The sequence below is a fragment of the Eleutherodactylus coqui genome, chromosome 7 (genome assembly GCF_035609145.1).
Source record: "Eleutherodactylus coqui strain aEleCoq1 chromosome 7, aEleCoq1.hap1, whole genome shotgun sequence".
Classification (NCBI taxonomy): domain Eukaryota; kingdom Metazoa; phylum Chordata; class Amphibia; order Anura; family Eleutherodactylidae; genus Eleutherodactylus; species Eleutherodactylus coqui.
The window spans coordinates 48458182-48477566 of NC_089843.1; the positions used below are offsets into that span (position 1 = coordinate 48458182).

General features: G+C 43.9%; 1 protein-coding gene across 1 annotated transcript in view; it reads right to left on the minus strand.

The window, feature by feature from the left end:
• Positions 1-268: 268 nt before the first annotated feature.
• KDM3A (lysine demethylase 3A) overlaps positions 269-19385 on the minus strand; it is a 34011-nt gene continuing 14894 nt past the window's right edge. The window contains exons 5-27 of the mRNA XM_066572976.1: positions 17768-17870; positions 17255-17379; positions 17060-17129; positions 16885-16961; positions 16614-16781; positions 16148-16308; positions 14835-15343; positions 14423-14624; positions 13405-13619; positions 13164-13310; positions 12932-13030; positions 11159-11286; positions 10915-11077; positions 7304-7473; positions 5791-6027; positions 5457-5628; positions 3786-3876; positions 3485-3615; positions 2706-2825; positions 2478-2617; positions 1961-2137; positions 1649-1783; positions 269-1116 (exon numbers count right to left, since the gene is read on the minus strand). Of these exons, the coding sequence (XP_066429073.1) occupies positions 1036-1116; positions 1649-1783; positions 1961-2137; positions 2478-2617; positions 2706-2825; positions 3485-3615; positions 3786-3876; positions 5457-5628; positions 5791-6027; positions 7304-7473; positions 10915-11077; positions 11159-11286; positions 12932-13030; positions 13164-13310; positions 13405-13619; positions 14423-14624; positions 14835-15343; positions 16148-16308; positions 16614-16781; positions 16885-16961; positions 17060-17129; positions 17255-17379; positions 17768-17870 (3621 nt within the window). The 3' untranslated portion in view covers positions 269-1035. The remainder of the gene's footprint in view (positions 1117-1648; positions 1784-1960; positions 2138-2477; positions 2618-2705; positions 2826-3484; positions 3616-3785; positions 3877-5456; positions 5629-5790; positions 6028-7303; positions 7474-10914; positions 11078-11158; positions 11287-12931; positions 13031-13163; positions 13311-13404; positions 13620-14422; positions 14625-14834; positions 15344-16147; positions 16309-16613; positions 16782-16884; positions 16962-17059; positions 17130-17254; positions 17380-17767; positions 17871-19385) is intronic.

A 19385-nucleotide genomic window follows, 5' to 3' on the forward strand; every position in this document is an offset into this window, starting at 1 on the left:
AATATAAACAAGAAATGTGTACGACGCATGACAGACAGATAGAGATATATAATATTTTTTTCCCCACCCGTTTTGTATCTATGTTACTATTTTCTACGGGATAAACATGGATAAGTATTTGTCCCGTTGCCCTGTAGACAAATGACAGTAAATGCGGATCAAATATGGACATGCACTTGTAGTCATTTGTAACACGTTAATACACTTGTCTGAAACGGACCTTAAGCAGAAATAGCTTATAGAGTAAAACAAAGCAAAAACCACCAACTATACGAACACAAATTAGTTTATTTTCTTCTCAAGTACTGAAGTAATAATAATAAAAAAAAAAAAAAAATTACAAGTGTTCTGAAAGGCCCACTGCTAATGGGCCCCCATCCTCCTCCCTCCCACCCTCTCTCCAATATGGTCAAAAAGAGAACCCAAAAGAACTGTTAAATTAAAGTCAACAAGCCAACGAAATCTAAATCAAAAAGTATTTAATTACACAATTCCAGGCACGTCAGTGCTAGTTCTAAATCAATGTAAAATTATAAGAGCCTGCTTATTTACATTTTACTTAGAACGCGCATTCTAGTAATGCTTCATGGCTACAATAACTCATTTAAAAAGGAAAAACATTTTTTTATCTAATGTTAACCGACCTACGAGCCCCAAAATATGGAAAAAACAAACAAAAAAGCATATTTAAGTCAGATTTACACAATGTTTCTGGAGGTTCTCCAAAAACGAGAGGTATATTTTGTACAGTCTAAAAAAACAACAAAAAACTTTTGGTTTTTCATCAACTGATATAGAGAGTATGGCACCTCTGAAGAGAGGAGTTTTTAGTAGTTAGGACAATGCAGCTCTGGAGAGTAGAACCAAACTTGTGGCGATCGCTTGGAATTTATCAAATTCCATCCCAGGGACTGTAAACATCTCCTAAGAAGTTCATGTTGTGTACGAGGTAACGTTCATAGAACTAGTGATGGGAATAGAAAGGGGAAGAAGCAGCTGCCAGTGGAAGTCTATCCGTGAATCCATGCATCAGTGTTAAACCTTCCCGAGGCTGCTCTCATTTGCTTTCAGTACTGCAACCGCATCCTTCACAGCATGGTAGATCACATTCTTCACCTGCAGGGAAAACACAGTTATACAAATGAAGATAGCGAAACATTTACCTATTACACATTGGCCATTGTGTAGGCTAAGGCTGCTCACACACAAAATAGGCGTCAGTTCAAAAGGTCCTATGTTTATAGGGGTTGGACTTGACTTACTTTGGCTGCCTACACTATGGGGAGCTTACAGAAGAGATTCAGTACGGTGCTCACTTGAATCCATATACAGTACACTTCACCGCTGCTGACACTTTTTTTAAATTATAAAGCTGTTTTTCAATGTTAAAAAAAAACCCCAAAAAACAAAAAAAAAATAACTTTTTGTAATACGCGGAAATAGTTAATTGTGGGATGAACAGATGATTTATTTAATTGTTCCCGTTAGCATCTGTTTAAAAAAAAATAAATGTACTTAATGGTGTGATGTCACATGAACACAGCACATCTCTGCAGCGGGCCTCTTTTCATTGCAGGCAGTGTTAGCAATAGCTGGAATATATGGCAGTCATCCTACCAATGATGTACACCCGGCATAGGAAAGGTACCTGAAGCTTGTCCTCATGGTTTGTGTGCGTATGGGAGAGATAGCGGAATTCCTGAGTCAGGCAGAAACAATGCTTCACGTGTTCTGGAGATACAAAGTCCTCGGCAACTTTTATGCAGCTGTATAAGTTATGAACCTGAGAAGATGAATGAGGATATTAGAACAAGCACACATTTATCAGTAATAAGGTAAAGGGGTTGTCACAGCTAGTCAGTTTTTACATAAACAATCTCCCTATTCTGAGAACCCCTTTAAGGCCACAGGAGGGAGGGTACATTAGAAGTATTAGGCTTATAACTTAGTCAACACATACCTGATGGGGAGCTCCAGCCGGAATGAAGACTGCATCTCCCAAGAACTGCACAATGGCCCATCCCTGAACCCCATGTTCTTGGAGCAGTCTTTTCCTCAATACAGTATCCAGGTACCAGCTTTGATCATGGATGGGATCATGGTCAGCTGGGTTCTCTTGGCCTTGTTCTTCTGCCACCTAATGAAAAAAAAAAAAAATGATCTCAATATACAGCCATGCAGGGAAGATGCAGCTCGTGCTGCTGCTCCATTCACTTCACTGACAGCACAGGAGATTACAGAGTTCAAGCACTTCAGTAATCTGCAGTGCCGTCATTGAGGTATATGGAGCAGCGGCATGCCTGTGCAACCTCTGCTCCATTCACTGAGGGACTGTCTCCATTCTCTGCATCGGTGGGGTCCCAATGGTCAGACCCCCACCAACCATAAAATTATCACCCATCTTGTGGATAGTCGATAACTACAACTTGGCACAACCCCTTTAATTTACATGGCACAGGAAAGAAGCAGCCAAATACCTTTTTTAAGAACTGTCGGATCTTTTCAGTGTCCTTGGCTGCATAGATATGCCACAAAGCTCCAGGCTTCTCCCTGAACTCCACAAACCGCTTAACGGTCAATTCATCTGCATCTCCATCACCTAAGGTCCTGAGCACTTCTGTTTAAAGTAAAAAAAAAAATGTCATCTCAAATTGCGAGAAAAAAAACCCCACATTCTTAATACATGAACTAAGCAAGAATTCTACCTTGCTCCTGATCACCCCCATCCTTTGGGATGCCTACATAGACCATCACATTAGCAGCATCTGATACATCCAGGTGAAGGTTTGTTGTACCAAATTTCCGATCCTCTGGCGTAATTAAACCTATTGGAGAAAAAAAAATAATGTAATACTTAAATATGATGTACAGCAATATGGACAGTGTGTAATGCCCATTCCGCTCAACAAAACCAGTCAAGTCGAAAACGCTGATAAAAAGATACGTTCCCACGCAGCAGAAATGTTGCGGATCTTCTACATCAGAAAATTTGTGGCAAAAACACACTGCATAAAAAACAAAAAAAAAAAAAACCCTACAAACACACGCACACCATTGATGTGGATTTTGGCCGACTTCAGACAGCACAAGCTACTCTCAACTTCTGAATACTGAGCGCTGCTAGCATCAAGCGGGCCAAGTGCAGTCACCTAGCAAATGCCACTAAGCGCCACCACTGATCAGGTGATGACACTTCCGGATCACCTGACAGGCGGTGGCGCTCAGCAGTGGTTGCCCAGTGATTACGTGCGCTGGGCTCTTGATGCTGGTAGTGCTCAGTATTTAGAGATGAGACGGGCGCCCCTATGTGTAGGCTGAAATCAGCTGTAAACCTGCATCTGAATCAGAGTCAAGATCCACACCATTGATTTTTTTTTTGATGTGGAAACGCTGTGGATTTTGTGTAGAAAATCCACAGCATTTCTGCTACGTGTGAACATACCCAATATAGAAAGCGCAATTCAAAAATCTAGTAATGTCTCACCGTAAGCATTGTACATTTTAGGTCCCAAGTCCGGGCGAACAAAGTAAGTAGGAAGCCGAGCGGCAAGATTTAGCTTGCCCTCTCTCCTTGTGTACTCAGGCAGTGGAATATTTTTCATCAAGTCATCAAACCTGTAAGTGGGAATGATCAGGTTACCATGTGCACAATGTCTCTATACTATAGCATAACATACAGGTAAGATCATCTATGGCAGCGTCCCCCCCCCCCCCCCCCCAACCTTCTCAGATCCTCACCTTTATAAATATACATACAGGTCAGAAAATTGTGATAGAAAACATACCTAGACAGCATCATATCTCTGAAGTCTTCACCAGGGGGCCAGTCCTTCAGTTTTAGCACCATAGGATCCCCAGCATCATTTTTAATGCGCTCTATTAAACAAGGATAAACATATTAAAAAGGAGCAGTAAACAAAGTCCGCTCACAAAACCACAACTCCGTCACACCCCTGTAGATATTTCTGGAAGCCCCCAACACAGCATTCCATTTGAAGACAGGCATTTTTCTAGACTTCCTATTAGTGTTCCCACTATTGTGCAGTCAGACATTCCCTAACTTTAGGATAGGGATACGAGATTCTACCTAGCCAGACATTAATGCCACACTTTTGGCCTGCAGAAACCAAGATGGCCACACTGGCTTCACTGACTACCTGATGTACACTGAGTATTAGTATATTTTATTATTCCAAGACACTACTATCTACACTGCTTAACCAGCGCTGGCCAGTCACAGCAGCTAACAGTCAGTGCCTTGGGGTTCCGTTACATGAAACCATTCTAGTTTATAAAAAAATAAATAAATAGTTGGATCGTGTGAATGATAATTGTTCAGTGTAAACCCGAGCAACAACTGGACGAACAACAATTTGTTTGCCATTCATTTTACACATGCATAAAAAAAATCTTGTTTGCTCGTTTCGGGTAAACGCCAATTGTCGAGTGGCACACATTCACCAGCATAGCGAACATGAACAACTAAATGATCTAGCAAACAAAACTTCAGCTATTTAACTGACTGCATAAAGTGTCTGCAAGAGCGAACTCTTATTGGTTCATTCGTGTGAACGATTTCTCACTCTGTATAAAAAGGCGCTTTAAGCCTGGTTTAGACACAAATCGACTGTTGTACAGCTAAGCGCTCCGAGCGGGGGATGCAGACGACAAGCGGGGCCACTTGTCTTCTGCATGTAGCCGTTTTCTGCACAAAGCGCCCGGCTGTTATACAGCTGAGCGCTAAGAGCGGGGTAAACAGAACACAGCTGGAGCGCTGTGTTTTTCATACCCCACCTGTGTTAAGGGGGCGGGTCACAGCTGAATGAATAGTATCAGCTGTATTCTGCTGTGAATCCCTGATCGTGCTGAAAGAGAACGATCAGCAATCCCCTAACGAAAACAGCACAATGTCAGTGCAGTTAGACAACGATTATCTCTCAAAAGACGTCTGAGCGATTTTTGAGCAAAAATCGTTGTGTCTAAGTCAGCCTTTAGACTTATTGCATACTAATGCACAGTGTGCATCAGGTGGACAGAGAAGCGGTTCAGGCATTTTTGTCTAGGTCGGGAGTCCGTGAGGGTCGGACCCTGACTGAAGCAGTCGCAGTGCTTTTGTGAGCAGGGTGTACCCCTCACTGTATAGTAGACACCGTGCTGTACATTTTGATGTGATTTGCCTGTTATTACTGTTCAGTCTCATTCAAGTAACCAGATAGCTTCTCGACCAAGTCTATGGTGCACTTGCTTTAAAAATTTGGACTGTCCAGGTCAGCTGATCTACGAGGGTGCCATGTTATCAAATCAACAGTGATCTGATATTGATGGCCCATTCTACAGGAATGCAACATTCTTTTAGCCTTGGTGAATCCCTTTAAAGAAAACCCTCTAACATTTTATAGAGTCTCAAAAATGTCAAATTCTGGGCAACTGCTTTAATTTGATCAAATCATACATACTGGATATGTCTTCAAAGCCTTCCCAGAAGTCGCCAACGGTGGCTCCTGTGATTATGTCATTAGTCCGACAATTCACCAGGTCAGCCTCTTGATCCCCAAACTCATTCCTAAAGGACTCTGGTCTCCATAAATCAGTATTCAGTTTTTGGTGCACCCCAGACACCATGACAGGCTGGAAGAGAGAGATTTGGTCATTAATAAGTGAACTTCAAGTGCTCCTGCTACTTCAGAAGAACTAAAATGTACCGTAAGCAACTATGTTCTCTGCCTAAAATCGTAGCTCTTAAAGGGCATGGATATATTTACAACCATGACAGCGTACCAGGCGACGTACCTGTCCTTGTTTCCAACATTCACGGAAGACATTCCAGTTGCTCTTATTGGTAGGATCTTGCAGACAAAGCAACCTATTGTCACAGAGCCAGTAGTGTGGTGTATTGAAGCCCATCAGACTGGGCTGAACAGCAAGGCCATGCGATACCTTTACTGGATCAGATGGAGGCTTGGTTTGAACCAAAGATGCAAAAATATCATCAAGCAACTTAGGCGTGCTCTTCTCACCTCCCTCCGGCTGCAGATAAAAAGAAAGAATGGTTTAAAATCAGCTATACTAAAATCTTAGTAGGTTCATCACTTTCATGTATGGGTAGGTCTAAATGCTGTCAACTTTCTGAAGAACATGAAAATTAGTTTTCCTCCTAAAAGCTGCCTTTATAGTGCAATCCACAAGGTGGCTACAGTGTAAAATCAATAAAAGCCTTAGGCCGGATGCCCACGGACAGATTATCGCTGCGGAAATTGTGGTCAGACACCCGCTGCGATTTCTGCAGTGATGTCTGTCCATAGACCTGCTGTGTAAAACGATTCTCCCCTGCCCACGAGCGGAAATCAGCTGCGATTTTTCCACTTGCAGGGAAGAAATCAGAGCATGTTCTAATTTGTGAGAACGCAGACGGCTTCCATTGCAGTCAATTGGAAGTCGTCCATCCCGCGATACTGCGCACAGCGGAAGTATTGGGGGAATCTACGTCATACGCCAGCGCCGGTTCGCCAGCCGACACTCTCGCGGCAGATCCCTAGAGGAGAGTATGGGGTTTCTGGGGGGCGCCGGGTCCGATTCCGCTGCAAGATTTTGTAGGGGGGAATTCGACCCGGCTGCGGGCATGAACCTTAAAAGGAAAAAAACTAAAAAATCCACTTACCAGCCAAACCAGAGACACCATCATTGTTTTGGAGTTTTTGCTCCCCATCAGTACAGAGTGGGGTTCTATTTATAGTTAGCATGTTTCAAGACCCTTTAATGAGTGGGACACTGATTCACATGGTAGTTACCTATAGGTGGCACTAGAGAACACTTCCTTTCTTCTGAAGGAAGCATTGCCAGTAAAGGCTCCCTACACTAGCTGGATCTGCGCAAGGAGGCCTATTATTAAAATATAATGTAACCATTTAAAACTACAGGGATCTCTCAATTCTGTCAGCTTCTCACATCTCATTGACCAGTTAAACACACTGTTGTAAAGAGTCATAAATTAAAGGTTTCCACCTCCTAACTGATGACCTAACCTCAGGATATAGCTGAATGGCAGGGGTCTACTGCTTGAGATTCTCACCGATCAGTTGCACTTGTACTACCAAAAGCAAGCGGCTGCAACATGTATGGAGCTGTCCGCTTCCTGCTCTATTCACACTGACAGCAGCCCGGAGAACAGACGATCAGCAGGGGTTTTGAGTAGCACATTCTCGTTAAATCAACTGTAGCTGACCTATCCTGAAGATAGGTCATCAATAGGAGAGAGGGGAAGACCCTTTTAAGGAACAGTAATTTGACAAAATCCTAAGCTCACCTTTACACTTGAGGAATTCAGTAGGTTCCTTAAGAATCCAGAACTGTTACTGCTCATAGGAGAAAGAATGGAGCTACTGAATGGCTGCAATGCCGAAGCTGGCTTTCCAAAACTAGCAAAAGAGGGTAGTGCTTTGTTTTCAGTTTTCAGTGCGGATGTGAAGAGGTTATCTGTGGGAAGATGGCAATGTTAATGAAGCTTATTCTAGAGGTAAGCAATTACTCCAATGAGAACTTACAATTGAACCCCCTCAGGACCAGGGCATTTTTCTCATAAATTGATGTTCCATTAATAAAATGTAGAACAGAAAACATCAAACATCAGATGTAAAAGCATTAAAGCACGGTGCACATCATTTTAACGGAGGGATATATCGAGGAGCAAATGTCAAGCACCAGAACAAGACTTTTGTATTTACCGTAAAATCCCACTCGTCTGTCATTGGGGGACACAGCTGCACGTTCCAGAGCAGTCCCACGGGGGTGGGTGGAAAAATATTTTAAAAATAGGCCGCATGTGGTCAATTTATAGACATTTGTAAAACTTTGACCGAGGGAGAAGACAGTATGCAAAAATATGCAGCCTATAAAACTTTTTAAAAAGTGTGTAAAGAGGTTCATGTAGTGGTCTTACACATTTGTATAGCGGACACACCACGAGGCACCCACCGCCCAAGGAAAATGTGCCAGGGAAGGGAGGCACTCCGCTTTCGCGACAGTGGGCCTCTACAACTGATTGGATCCAGTGAGAGATGACCACTTTGGAAGCCGCAAGACTACATCTTGTGCCATCAGGTATTACGAACAGAAAGTCAGAACATCTGAAAGAGGCAAGACCGCAAGACTCAGATCGAGTTTGTGAAAAGCACACACTCTCTTGGATGAACAAAAAGGCGGCAGAACAAGGTCTTCATTGATGTGGAACACAGACACCACCTAAGGTAGAAAGGAAGGCACAGAATCACCTTGTCCTGATGAAAGATGGTGAACGAAGGCTTGGCTGACAAAGCTAAGAGCTCTGAAACCTGGCAGATCGATATGACGGCTACCAAGAAGGCCACGTTCCAGGTCAACAAACGAGCTGGAACATCTCTAAATGGTTTGAATGGATGAGACTGTAATGCATCCAGTCAGATTAAGATTCTATTAAGAACAGGTATGGAGGAGCGGGATGGGCAACCCCCTGTAGAAAAGAATGAATAGTGCAGATACTGGACCCTTTAAAGAACCAAGACTCAAACCCCTATACAGACCCTCCTGTAAAATGATAGACGATGGCAGAGAAGCACACAGGGTGATGATTGTGGTGTTTATTGGGACATTTTTCCAAACGCGATAATAAACCCGAGAAATTTATGAGTGACTAAAGTTTTGCGAAAAAGGTTCTGGGAATTTAAAGGAGTCAAGTTTAAAAGAAATATAATACTCAAGAAAGAATGTCCATTTTTACGGCCTCCATTCGTCCAAATCAGGCTAGAAAGGAGGGTTCCAGGTGGCGAGATCTAGGACCAGGCCGTTTTTGACCTTCAGAACAATTCTTTTTTTTATTTTTTTTATTATTTTCTTTTGATCGTTTTGTCGTCCCCCCCCCTTCCCTAAATTTGGCATCATTTCACCAATATAGGGTCTTGTTCTTTTGCAGGACAAGTCTTATTTTAATTTAATTTTGAGAAGACAAGAAATAAAAAAAAACACACCCATTTACCTTATTTTTTACATTGTTAAAGTGACTGTCCAGTTTTGGGACAGCATTCTGCCCCAGTAAGGGGAGGGGAGATGGGTATATGACCTGTAGTTTTGCTTTGCCGTTCCTCCAATATGCTGGTTTCAGTTCCTATTTTTAGCTGGACAAGATGACTGCAGCAATGTCCTAACTATTTAATGCACTGCTCTGATTGGCCAGTGCTGATCACATGAGCAAATGTGGCCAGAGAGCAGATACACTGCACTGTTAGGCCTCATGTCCACGGGGAAAATCAGGCCCGCTCTGGATTCTCCATGTAGAATCTGCAGCGGGTCCCTCCTGCCCCGCGGACATGAGGGCTGAAAATAAGAATAAATCAGAATTAACTCCCCTCTCGCACGCTCCGGATCCTTCCTTCGCTGCCGCGTCATCTTCTCTGCGTCGCGGCCGGATCTTCTTTCTTCGGCCCGGCGGATGCGCAGGATGACGTCGGTGACGTGCCCCGCGCATGCGCCGGCCCGAAGCAAAATGATCCGGCCGCGACTAAGAGAAGATGGCGCCGCGGCGAAGAGAAGAAACGGAGCGGGTGAGTAAAATCAGATTTTTGTCTCCCGCGGATCCGGACGGCTTCCATAGGCTTCAATAGAAGCCCGCGGGAGACCCGCACGAAAATGGAGCATGGGCCAGATTTTTTCATGCTCCATTTTTTTTTAAAATCACTTTTATTGACCATCCGCGGGTATTTATCTACCTGCCGGTGGTCAATGCATCCCTATGGGGCACGGATCCGCGGGCGGGCGGAAGAGTTAAAATCCGCTGCGGATTTTAATTCTTCTTTTGCCCGTGGACATGAGGCCTTAGTCTAGCATAACCAATGCACTATGGGGATTAGGTAGTCTGAAGATTGTGTCGGCCATCTTTGACAGCTGAAAACAGGACCAGGAACCAGCAGATCGAAGATACGGCAAAGAACAAGTGCAGTTAAATGTATCCTAAGCCCCCTCTGGTCCTGGGACAGAATTTTGTTCTGAAATAGGAGATTTATTGTAATTTGGAGAATAAAGCAGTCAATACATCTATAGTACCGTGGTTCCCCTAAAAGCAGACACTGTCTTATATTAATTTTCGCCTCGAGAGGCTGGAAAGGGTGTTCCAGGTGGTGTCTTATACTTACCTAGTCGACGGCGTCCCGGTGCCTCGCACTGGTCTACGGCGCTGAGGCAGGGCGACGTGTCCTCCGCGCTGACACCATTCTCTTCCTGGTAACTAACAGGGCTTTAAATACCCCGCCTCCAGCAAGTGGGTGCTGCGATTCGAGCACGAGCACCGCTGGCTCAGCCAATTAAAGACATCGCTCGATGTACCATTCACTGAATGGCTGTGAATGATCGAGCGCCGGCTCTGATTGGCTGAGCCAGTGGCGCTCATGATCCAATCACAGCACTCGCTTGCTGGAGGCGGGGTATTCAAAGCCCCACTAGTTACCAGGAAGAGAATGCTGTCGGCGCGGAGGACACAGAACCCTGCCACAGAGCTGGAGACCAGCGTGAGGGACCACGCCACTACGGAGCCACCATGCTCAATGGATATTGCCTTTACCATAATAAAGATATGGATGTTATTATAGTGTGCCTCTGTATTAATAGATATGCATATGCACAGGCAACAGTTAAGGCATACTATTGACAAGACTTTTATCTGGGTCCGAAGCGGTCTCCATAGGTCCCCACTGTACAGCACTACGATAAGGCCTAAAACTGTCAGGAACAGCCTTTATTTCAAATTCTCCAATACTGGCAGTTGCGACTCTAGTACGACTGTGCGTTACCGTCATCCTCCTGATAGTGATTGCATAATGACAGTAACTAGTGTAGTAATAGTAAGTTAAAGTGCACCAACTAGTAAAAGCGGTAAACTGCCAGCCTCACCTTTGTTTTCCTTGTTCACGTTTGTGTTCGGAAGATTCGTTAGCCAACTTAAAGGCCCAGAGAGTGAGGATGAAGGCGCTTTGCTACTGCCTGATAATGGATCCTGTGTGGGAAGTTTGCTCGGCTGAGGGGATCCATCAGAGGGATCAGAACTAGAAGAACTCTGGGAACAGAATTGCACATTTATGAACTATATCTTCCCCTCTAAAATCTCAAAATCTACAAAAAGAGCAGCCAAAAATACCTGCTTTGGCTCTTCCTTCACAGCTGGTCTAGGTAAAGGCTTTTGGTGCTTGTTGGAACAGGGACAATTTGACTTGATACCCCACTTTCCTCTTACAGAGTGAACAACATCTCCGACATCATACAGGGCTGGAAAAGAAAGCTTAGTTTAGTAAGGGTTCATTCACATGGGTGTATGATGCGTGTAAAAATGCAAAACACAGCAAATGTATGCTTTGCATATTTTACACACCTATATTGGGGTGTAATACGTGCCAAAAAAGGACATGTTACATTCTACATGTGCAAGCACTTATTTTAATTGTAAAACTTGCAGAAGAGTTGTCTGCTCACAGGAAATGAAGTGTCGTTTTTATAGGCTGGATTGGTGACACTTAGCCGAAGTAAATTTAAATTTCAGCAAAAACACTGTTGTGTCTCTCGGTCAAGTGTTATGTTGTGCTCCTTACAAAGGCATGATGTTCTGGGCTGTTCATGGGTGGTCCATGGGTCACTTTCAAAGCAGTCCTGCGGTATTAGTGTACCATGTCTCCACTGAAAGTATTAGTGGAGACATGGGTTGGCAGGGGCGAGTTCCAGGGAATGCCCACAGCTGCTGATTGGCTGGCCGGACATACACCTTCACAATTCCGCAGCATCCTGGCCGCTCTACTACTTCTGCTCCACGCTTACTTTGCCCTTGTGAGGAGGAGGAGATGAATCCTGCAGAGAGGGGGTACTTGGGGCCGGCGGCTCAAGCAGCTTGGTGTACTAGGCCACGTGCAGCTTCGGAGCCGCTGACTAGCAGTGCGTGTGTTTCAGCACTCCTCACACTCGGCCATAGGAGGATGCCACTCTCAGCCAATGGAGAAGCGGCTGCTGGCGAAAAACGGATGCATGCCTTCCTTCCTGACAGCCACAATCAGAGCAGTCAGGATGCTGCAGACGGTCCATGGGACTCAGGCGTCGGGGGAAGCCCTCTCTTTCCACCTGAATGGCTGTGCAGTCCGCCAGCTGCGGAGCCGCCCCCCTGCCACATGGAAGGAGGGAGTGCTGAGCCAGCAGAGGCTGCTGTGGACATGCGCATTCCATGTCAGCTCCCAGGTGGGGATGATGGCCGCTGTGTTGTCACTGTAGGTCTCCAACCGGAGGAGCCAATGTGGGCGTTTTTCTGTGAAGGTGTGTCGGGCAGTCAATCAGCAGCTGTGGGCGTCCCACCCCCGCCTCCACCCACACCTCCGGGGTAGACATACTGCACTAATACCCAGTCTCGCCTGCTCAGACAGAAAGAACTGGATGGCCAATTATACAAGGCTAGGCATTCCATGTGAGGTGGAGGGGTTACTCAGAGTAGCCCATGTGACTGGCAGTCAAACCTCCATGCCACTGTTAGAAAAGCCAGACAGCATGTCATACGACCAGGGGACAGAGATGGTGTTCTTGCCCAAAATTGAAAAAGGATTTTTATAATTAAGTGGCTGCAATCCAACCTAGTTGTCCATACGGCAGCTTTGCCGTCTCTGCAAGAAGAAAAATACCCTAGAGCCTGTGCATATAAATGGTATGCATTAAGGCTAAGCAGTTTATAGTAGAGAGCTCTGTGGACCTGTTAGTCCCCAGTCTAAAATAAGCAGTCCCGGTGATTGTAATGCAAAGGGTGGTGGCGCGATGGAGGCAGACCCCTCTTCTCAGCACCTCAATCTGCATTAATCACAATGCAGAAGGGCTTATACAGCCAGGATCACAATCACCAAACATTAAAATTGATTATTCTTATAGAAATAATAAAAATTACCTTTTCCCGGTACAATCTGAGTTGGCATTAGATTGTCAGGTTCGTGTAACTGCCCTTTGCAACACTTCAGCCAGGCAAAGGTCTCTACTCCCTCATTATCTTTAACAAAAGGGAAAGGAAACAAAAAGTTGATAATGCCAGCTAGAATCAGAGACTGATAAAAGTAGATTAAAAATGCTGAAGTCAAGACCTACGAGAAAACAGAATTTCATTTTCTATTAGTGACACTTACTCATGCTTTTCTTCTTCATCCGGTGACAGTCTACACACACCCCAAAGCCACATTTGGGACAGACAAAATGGAGATTGAAGATGGTTGTGTCACAGACATCACACATTTCTCGCACACCACGCACAGCACGTTTCCAGGCTACTTGTTCTGCAGGAAACAAGCAAAAAAAGGTTAAGCAGACAAGAAAAAAAAAAGGATAGAAAATAGAAGATTAAAGTGGCCAACATCATGAAGTTCTTACTTTGTGGATCTACAGTAGCCATGACTTCCTTTTCTGACATGACGAGCTTACAGAAGTGGTCTCCAATGTTTGCCAGAATGTACTTGGCGGTGTCAAGGTCTAAATCCACAACACTGTTCACTAGAGGAAGCCACAAGTTTATTGCTTCAGCATCATATTTATTAGGAGTCAAGAAGCCTCCTTCCCGCAGTAATCCATGCTTATTGAAGTATAATCTGGGAACAAGAACAGATGGGTTAATTTGGGGCAAGTACAGACTCAAAGTATTACTGTAGTTTACAAATTCTACCAAATGCCAGAGACTACCAATAAATATCCAACAGCCACCTGAGCGGTACATTGAGCAAATATATTCTGACTGTACAGTTAAGGCCCACAATTCCACTATCCCTTTAATAATCTTCATAGGCTCAAACTCCTACATGGATTAATTTGCTTAACTATAACTTAACAGCAGTTGAAGCTCCATTTTTCTAATACAGAGCTCCAAATCTCCAGATTTAAAGCCCAACATTCTAACTAACTGTATCCACCACTAGAGGGAGCTGGCGTGTCCTCCTAGCAGTGGCTTTAGGTAGCCAGAATGTTACATTTAAAAACTATGGGGCAAACTGATTGAAAGAGTTGTCCAACTCTGAATGATTTAGGACCAATCCACCCACTGAAGGAGGAACTGTGAAATGGCCCGGCCTGGCCTTACAAGCACCATGTCTGCTTCTTGCTGTTCACACCAAAACAATGGCCCGGCAATCAGCAGGAGTCAAGGGGTTGCATACCCTCACTAACGAGCTATTTATGACCTACCCAGAGGATAGGTCAGCAATTTTTCACAGTTGGAGGATCTGCCCTTTGGGCTAAGCCCCACGGCAAGAAAAGTTCAAAGGAGCACATTTTAGTGCAAATGTAACATGAATCAAAGTTTGTACTTTTTATGCTAGAAAACTGGTGCAAAAGTGTTAACCCCCACTTGTAACATTTACAAAGCTAAATTTCGAGACTTCAAATAACAGACACTCACCTCCGAAAGTGAAAAAAGCGGCAGAAGACTGCTGCATCCCTCTGCTCCTTGCTGCGCCCAAAGCGATCCAGACGGCACTCCCTACACTTATGCAAATGTGGAGCAATGTCATTGCAAGAGCCATCCTGCACAAAGCAATCACCGCTTGCTTGGAGCCTTTTCAGCTTCTGTGGGTCCAGCAATATAGATCTGGGATATGTGACTAGAAAAAAAGGGGAAAGAACACACACTGAAATTAGTTACACCATACACAATATTCTATCTGATAGCATCGGGAATATAAGAAACACAAAATGCTTGCATCAGCTCCATCTAGATTAGATTTATGGAATTCTATAGATAAAATATGCATCTACATGCAAACTGAATCCAGCTTAACTGTAATGGGAACGTGTAGTTGATGCTCACTTACCCCCGTCATTTTTAATTGGACTCTTGTGCGGAGTAATCTCCATTTTTGAGGCATTTTGAACAGGAAAGTTTAGTGGCCTGGCCTTGAATTCATTTTTCACAGGCGGTAGATGAGCAGCAGGCTTGGTCTGAGTCGCTGGAGCTTGGCCAAATACACTTGCCGGCTGCCGGGCTAAGCTTTTACAAGCCTCAGAGCTTCCCAGCCGTGGAGAGTCTTTCACAGTCAAAGTGTTTTTATCAGGAAACCGTTCCACAGAAAACTCAAAGCCTTTTGGGAACACAGTTGAGGGTTTTGTAAAGGCCGCAAAGAGGTTTTCTGACTTAGGTCCATCGTCGCCATTAGCGTGGCTGGCCCAGGATGAAAATCCTCCAGTAGATTTGTCAGTCAGGCCAAATCCTAGCCCCTTGCCCTGTGACATTGCAGCGCTGAGAAACAAGTTCTTCTCCTCCCCTTTTCCATCACCGTTCAGAATGGAGGAAGTTTCACTTGGCAAGTTCTGAGAACATTTCCTGAAAAGTCAGAGGTATTGTTCTTTTAAAGTAAAAGTGTTGGACGTACAGAAAAAGCACTTATACACCAACTTCGGACAATGGTAACCCCCTAAAATGTAATGTTCAAACACTTTATTCATTTCTTCCCCTACATATACTGAGGTGAAGGTTTATTCTTGTCTTATTACGTGATGGCATATCGCTAGGGTATATATGCCACCACTTTATGACAGGTGGTGGTCAGACTTCTAGGACCCAAACCAATCCCTGAACGAAAGCAACACAATGCTAATTTAGTGTGACGTCCCCATTCACGTTTCCCCTACACGGTGGTGATCCCAGCCACCTGGCCGAGCCTTTACATCTGCATCAGAGGCGCTGTCTAAAGCCTCCAGTACACATGCTGCATAAAGTTCCAGCCAAAATATTGCAGCAATCCGCGCTATTATACCGGGAAAATGCTGGAAAGCATACCAGAAGGACCCCGTTATAATCAATGGGTGTCAAGTCAGCGCCATTAAATTCCATCACAAGACTGACCCCCTTCCCAATCACATAATGGAACAGGAACACTGAATCCTAAATGCAGATATGAATGTAGCCTTAGGGAATGGACCAATGCTTTGTCACCTTCCTTCTTAAGATTTTATCAAATATCTTTGTCTGCAGTGGATTTGGCGCTCTAACATAATACTAAACACTGATCACGATGGAGATGTATTCTGAAACCGACACAGAAATTTGGATATAGTTAGGAAATCAAGTTCTATATTAGTACACAATGTCTAAGCAGAAATGTACTTTTCTTTCAAGTAATTTTACCCTGGAGGTGTTGCAGCACCAAAGCTTGGAGGAGAATTTGCTTGGGGTGGAGTCGCACGCGAGGTTTGGTTTTGGCTGGAAGGCGTAGAGGCGGTACATCCCAACAATGCTTCTCCAAATCCAACAGGCACAGACTGCTTAGATGACGGACTTGATGTTGTCTATAAGAAAATAGAATTCCCATTACAAGTAAAACAGAAACAGACCTTTAAAATCAATGAAGATGATTTTATTAAGTCCCCAATTTTACTGAAAAGATATTGCTAAGGGAATGGGAAGGGAGTAAAAACACTGTCATACTAAAGTACACTGATTCAGCTCCAGGGTAGACCAGCAGGGAACAGGGAAGTATAAAAAGCACTCTCCTCTGACCTCAGCCGCCCCTGTCCTATGTGCCCATAAACATAGCTTATAGTACGCATACAACCTCACGGTTTCTTTAAAAGTACATTAGCAGCCTACTTACTGTTTGGTCAACTTTTCCACTTTCCGGTGGCGTTTTCATGAAATTAAGAAGAGAGTTCCCTGAGGACTTGGGGTTGTCCACCACTACCAATGTCTTCCCATCATCTCTGGAGTAGGTAAGGAAGTTTGGCTTCTTAGCAGATGCTTTAACAGATGCCTTAACAGGTGCCTGAAAAGGACATAATGAACATAAGACTCTGCATAGAGACGCGTGCAATGATATTAATTCCCAACACAATGCCAAATCTTTTCATATAGCTCAAGTCATTTACCTTTGCAACTCTGCTCTGTTTGGCGTTCACCTTTGCGGTCCCTCCTTCAGATGGCCTTTTCATAGGTGGGACAAATACTGAAAGAAACATGAGCAGTCTGTCAGCCACGTATATATGTCACACATAAAGCCGGTCATTCTGTAAGTAATGCTTGTGGCAGATGGTGAAATCTTACCTCTATCAGCGTAGTTATGTACGAGTTCAACGTGTATTAGAGCTGGATCAATAATCTTCAGATTGGGGACCTATTGGAGAATACAGACAATGCATGCTAACTAGCAGGAAAACATATCAAAATCAATAAAAAAAAACGATTCAAAAAGGTAATCTAAATGACCCCCAACCCAATAATGCATAACTGGATGTTTACCTGTTCACATTTAATCTCCAAGGTCCGATGTGTAAGGCTCGAGTTCATCACTGAGGCACTGAACCACTGGCATCCTTCACTCATACTATACACTCTTATAGATGATCCAACTAAATTCTTGGCTCCTTTAAACAGACAGGAAAGAAAACCATGGCGATCTAGTGATTCAGTCATTCTTTCATAACCATTTTACGTTTTTACAGAAAGACCTTAGGCTCCGAAGTGAAGAATAAAAGGCCCTCATAAACAAACATTAACAGCCCGGACAGAACCCATCAATAAAGGTGGAGATGAACAACTGTTTTGGAGTGACTCAACTTTCCCATTAGTTCCTCTAATTGGGACATATGGAAAGACTGTCCAATGTGAAAAGCTCCTAGATCAAACAAGACTACTCTAGAAGCTTCATTTTTAGCAAAAATCACTTTCAGCGCCAAAAAACCTGATTCTGTAATTACACATTTCTACTTGTAGAAGTCTTCATAAGATCCATAGCAGAAGATGCCGGCTCACCTTGCAGTATACGATTTTCATCCACACTCCTCCGTATGAGCTCCTGAAAGGACTTGTTAAATGTTCGGTTTCCCTGCATAAATTGCTTCAAGCTCTCACGATCCTGTAATAACGAGAATAAGAGACCAATCAGCTTATGGATGGAGGAGCAACTCCGGCATCTCATGGCCTCCTGCAAGCCTTTATGCACTATAAAGCATAACTATGCCTGGTCATTAACAGGTGAGAAAACCTACCTGGTCTGAAAGGGAACCTGTCACAGCTCCATAAACCAAGTTATGGTGCTATTAGGGAACATGAGACGGAGCCGGGTATGGTATTTTTATACTCGCCTGTGAGATCCAGAGTCCCGCGCACTCTCCTATACAAGTCTATGGACTTCTGAGACAGACACTGCTAAATCGTGATATATATCTGTCACGTCCTCTTAACAGCACCATAACTTAGTTTATAGTGCTGTGGGGACGTGGCCGGACACGGACACGGACACACACACACACGGACACACACACACGGACACACACACACGGACACACACACACGGACACACACACACGGACACACACTTCCTATTGTTGTCCGATTTCTGGATGAGAACAGTACTTGTCAATGTGTTGTGTTCAGCACACAGATGGGATGTCCAAGTGCTGTCAGCTGCAAGTTGCACCCCAGAGTATCGTATGCATGTACCCCAAGGGCTCGTTCACATCAGTGTTTTGGTTTCTGTTTTAGTGACAAGACTATTTTTTACCTTAAGGACCAAGCAATTCATCGATTTCACTGCAAGAGCCATAACTCATTGGACAGTCGTATGAGGGCTTGTTTTTATGGGAATCGGTTGTATTTTTAATCGCTCCACTCTGTGGTACATTTATATTGTGTTGTAGAAAAACAACTGAATTGGCATCACCGCATTCTACGATCCATAGCATTTTTATTTCTCTGGCAACCAAGTCGCAGTTTTCTTGGTACCATCTTGAAGTACATGTGATTTTGGATTACTTTTTATTGCATTTTTTTGGGAGTCGAACAAAAGAAATCGCAATATAGCAATTCTGGCCTTACTTTCAAATTATTTTTACAATTATTTTTCTCCCATGTTCACCATGCAAGATAAGTAACAATATTTTCATTGTCTGGGTCGTTACGAACGCGGTAATACCTATTGTTACAACTTATTTTGGCATTTCATCTATTTAAAAATAGCTTGTGTGCGCAAAATCTATTTTTATTAAACCTTATTGAACTTTTTACACGTTTCAGGCAGGCATGCAAGACGGCACATGCTCTGTTCCTTCATGTCTGTCTGGATTGTTTAATAAAGACTGAAAGCTTTTAACCCAATGCTGGATTTTCTCCATTTTCCTGTGCATCGGTTGTGGTTTCCAGCCAGTCCTTGCATGGGAGCGACTGCAGAGGAGCTGGTTTCTGGTTTGTATTTCTTATTGAACTTTTGGCGCCCTTTTTTCAGTTCCTCTATGGGACTTGAAGATGTGATCATTCGATCACTAGGATAGGACACTGCATTACTTGTGTAGTGCATTCAACAATGCCTATGAGAGCAGCCTATTAGACTCTGCTTATAGGCTGAGGGAACATTGAAGCCTTTATAAGTTTT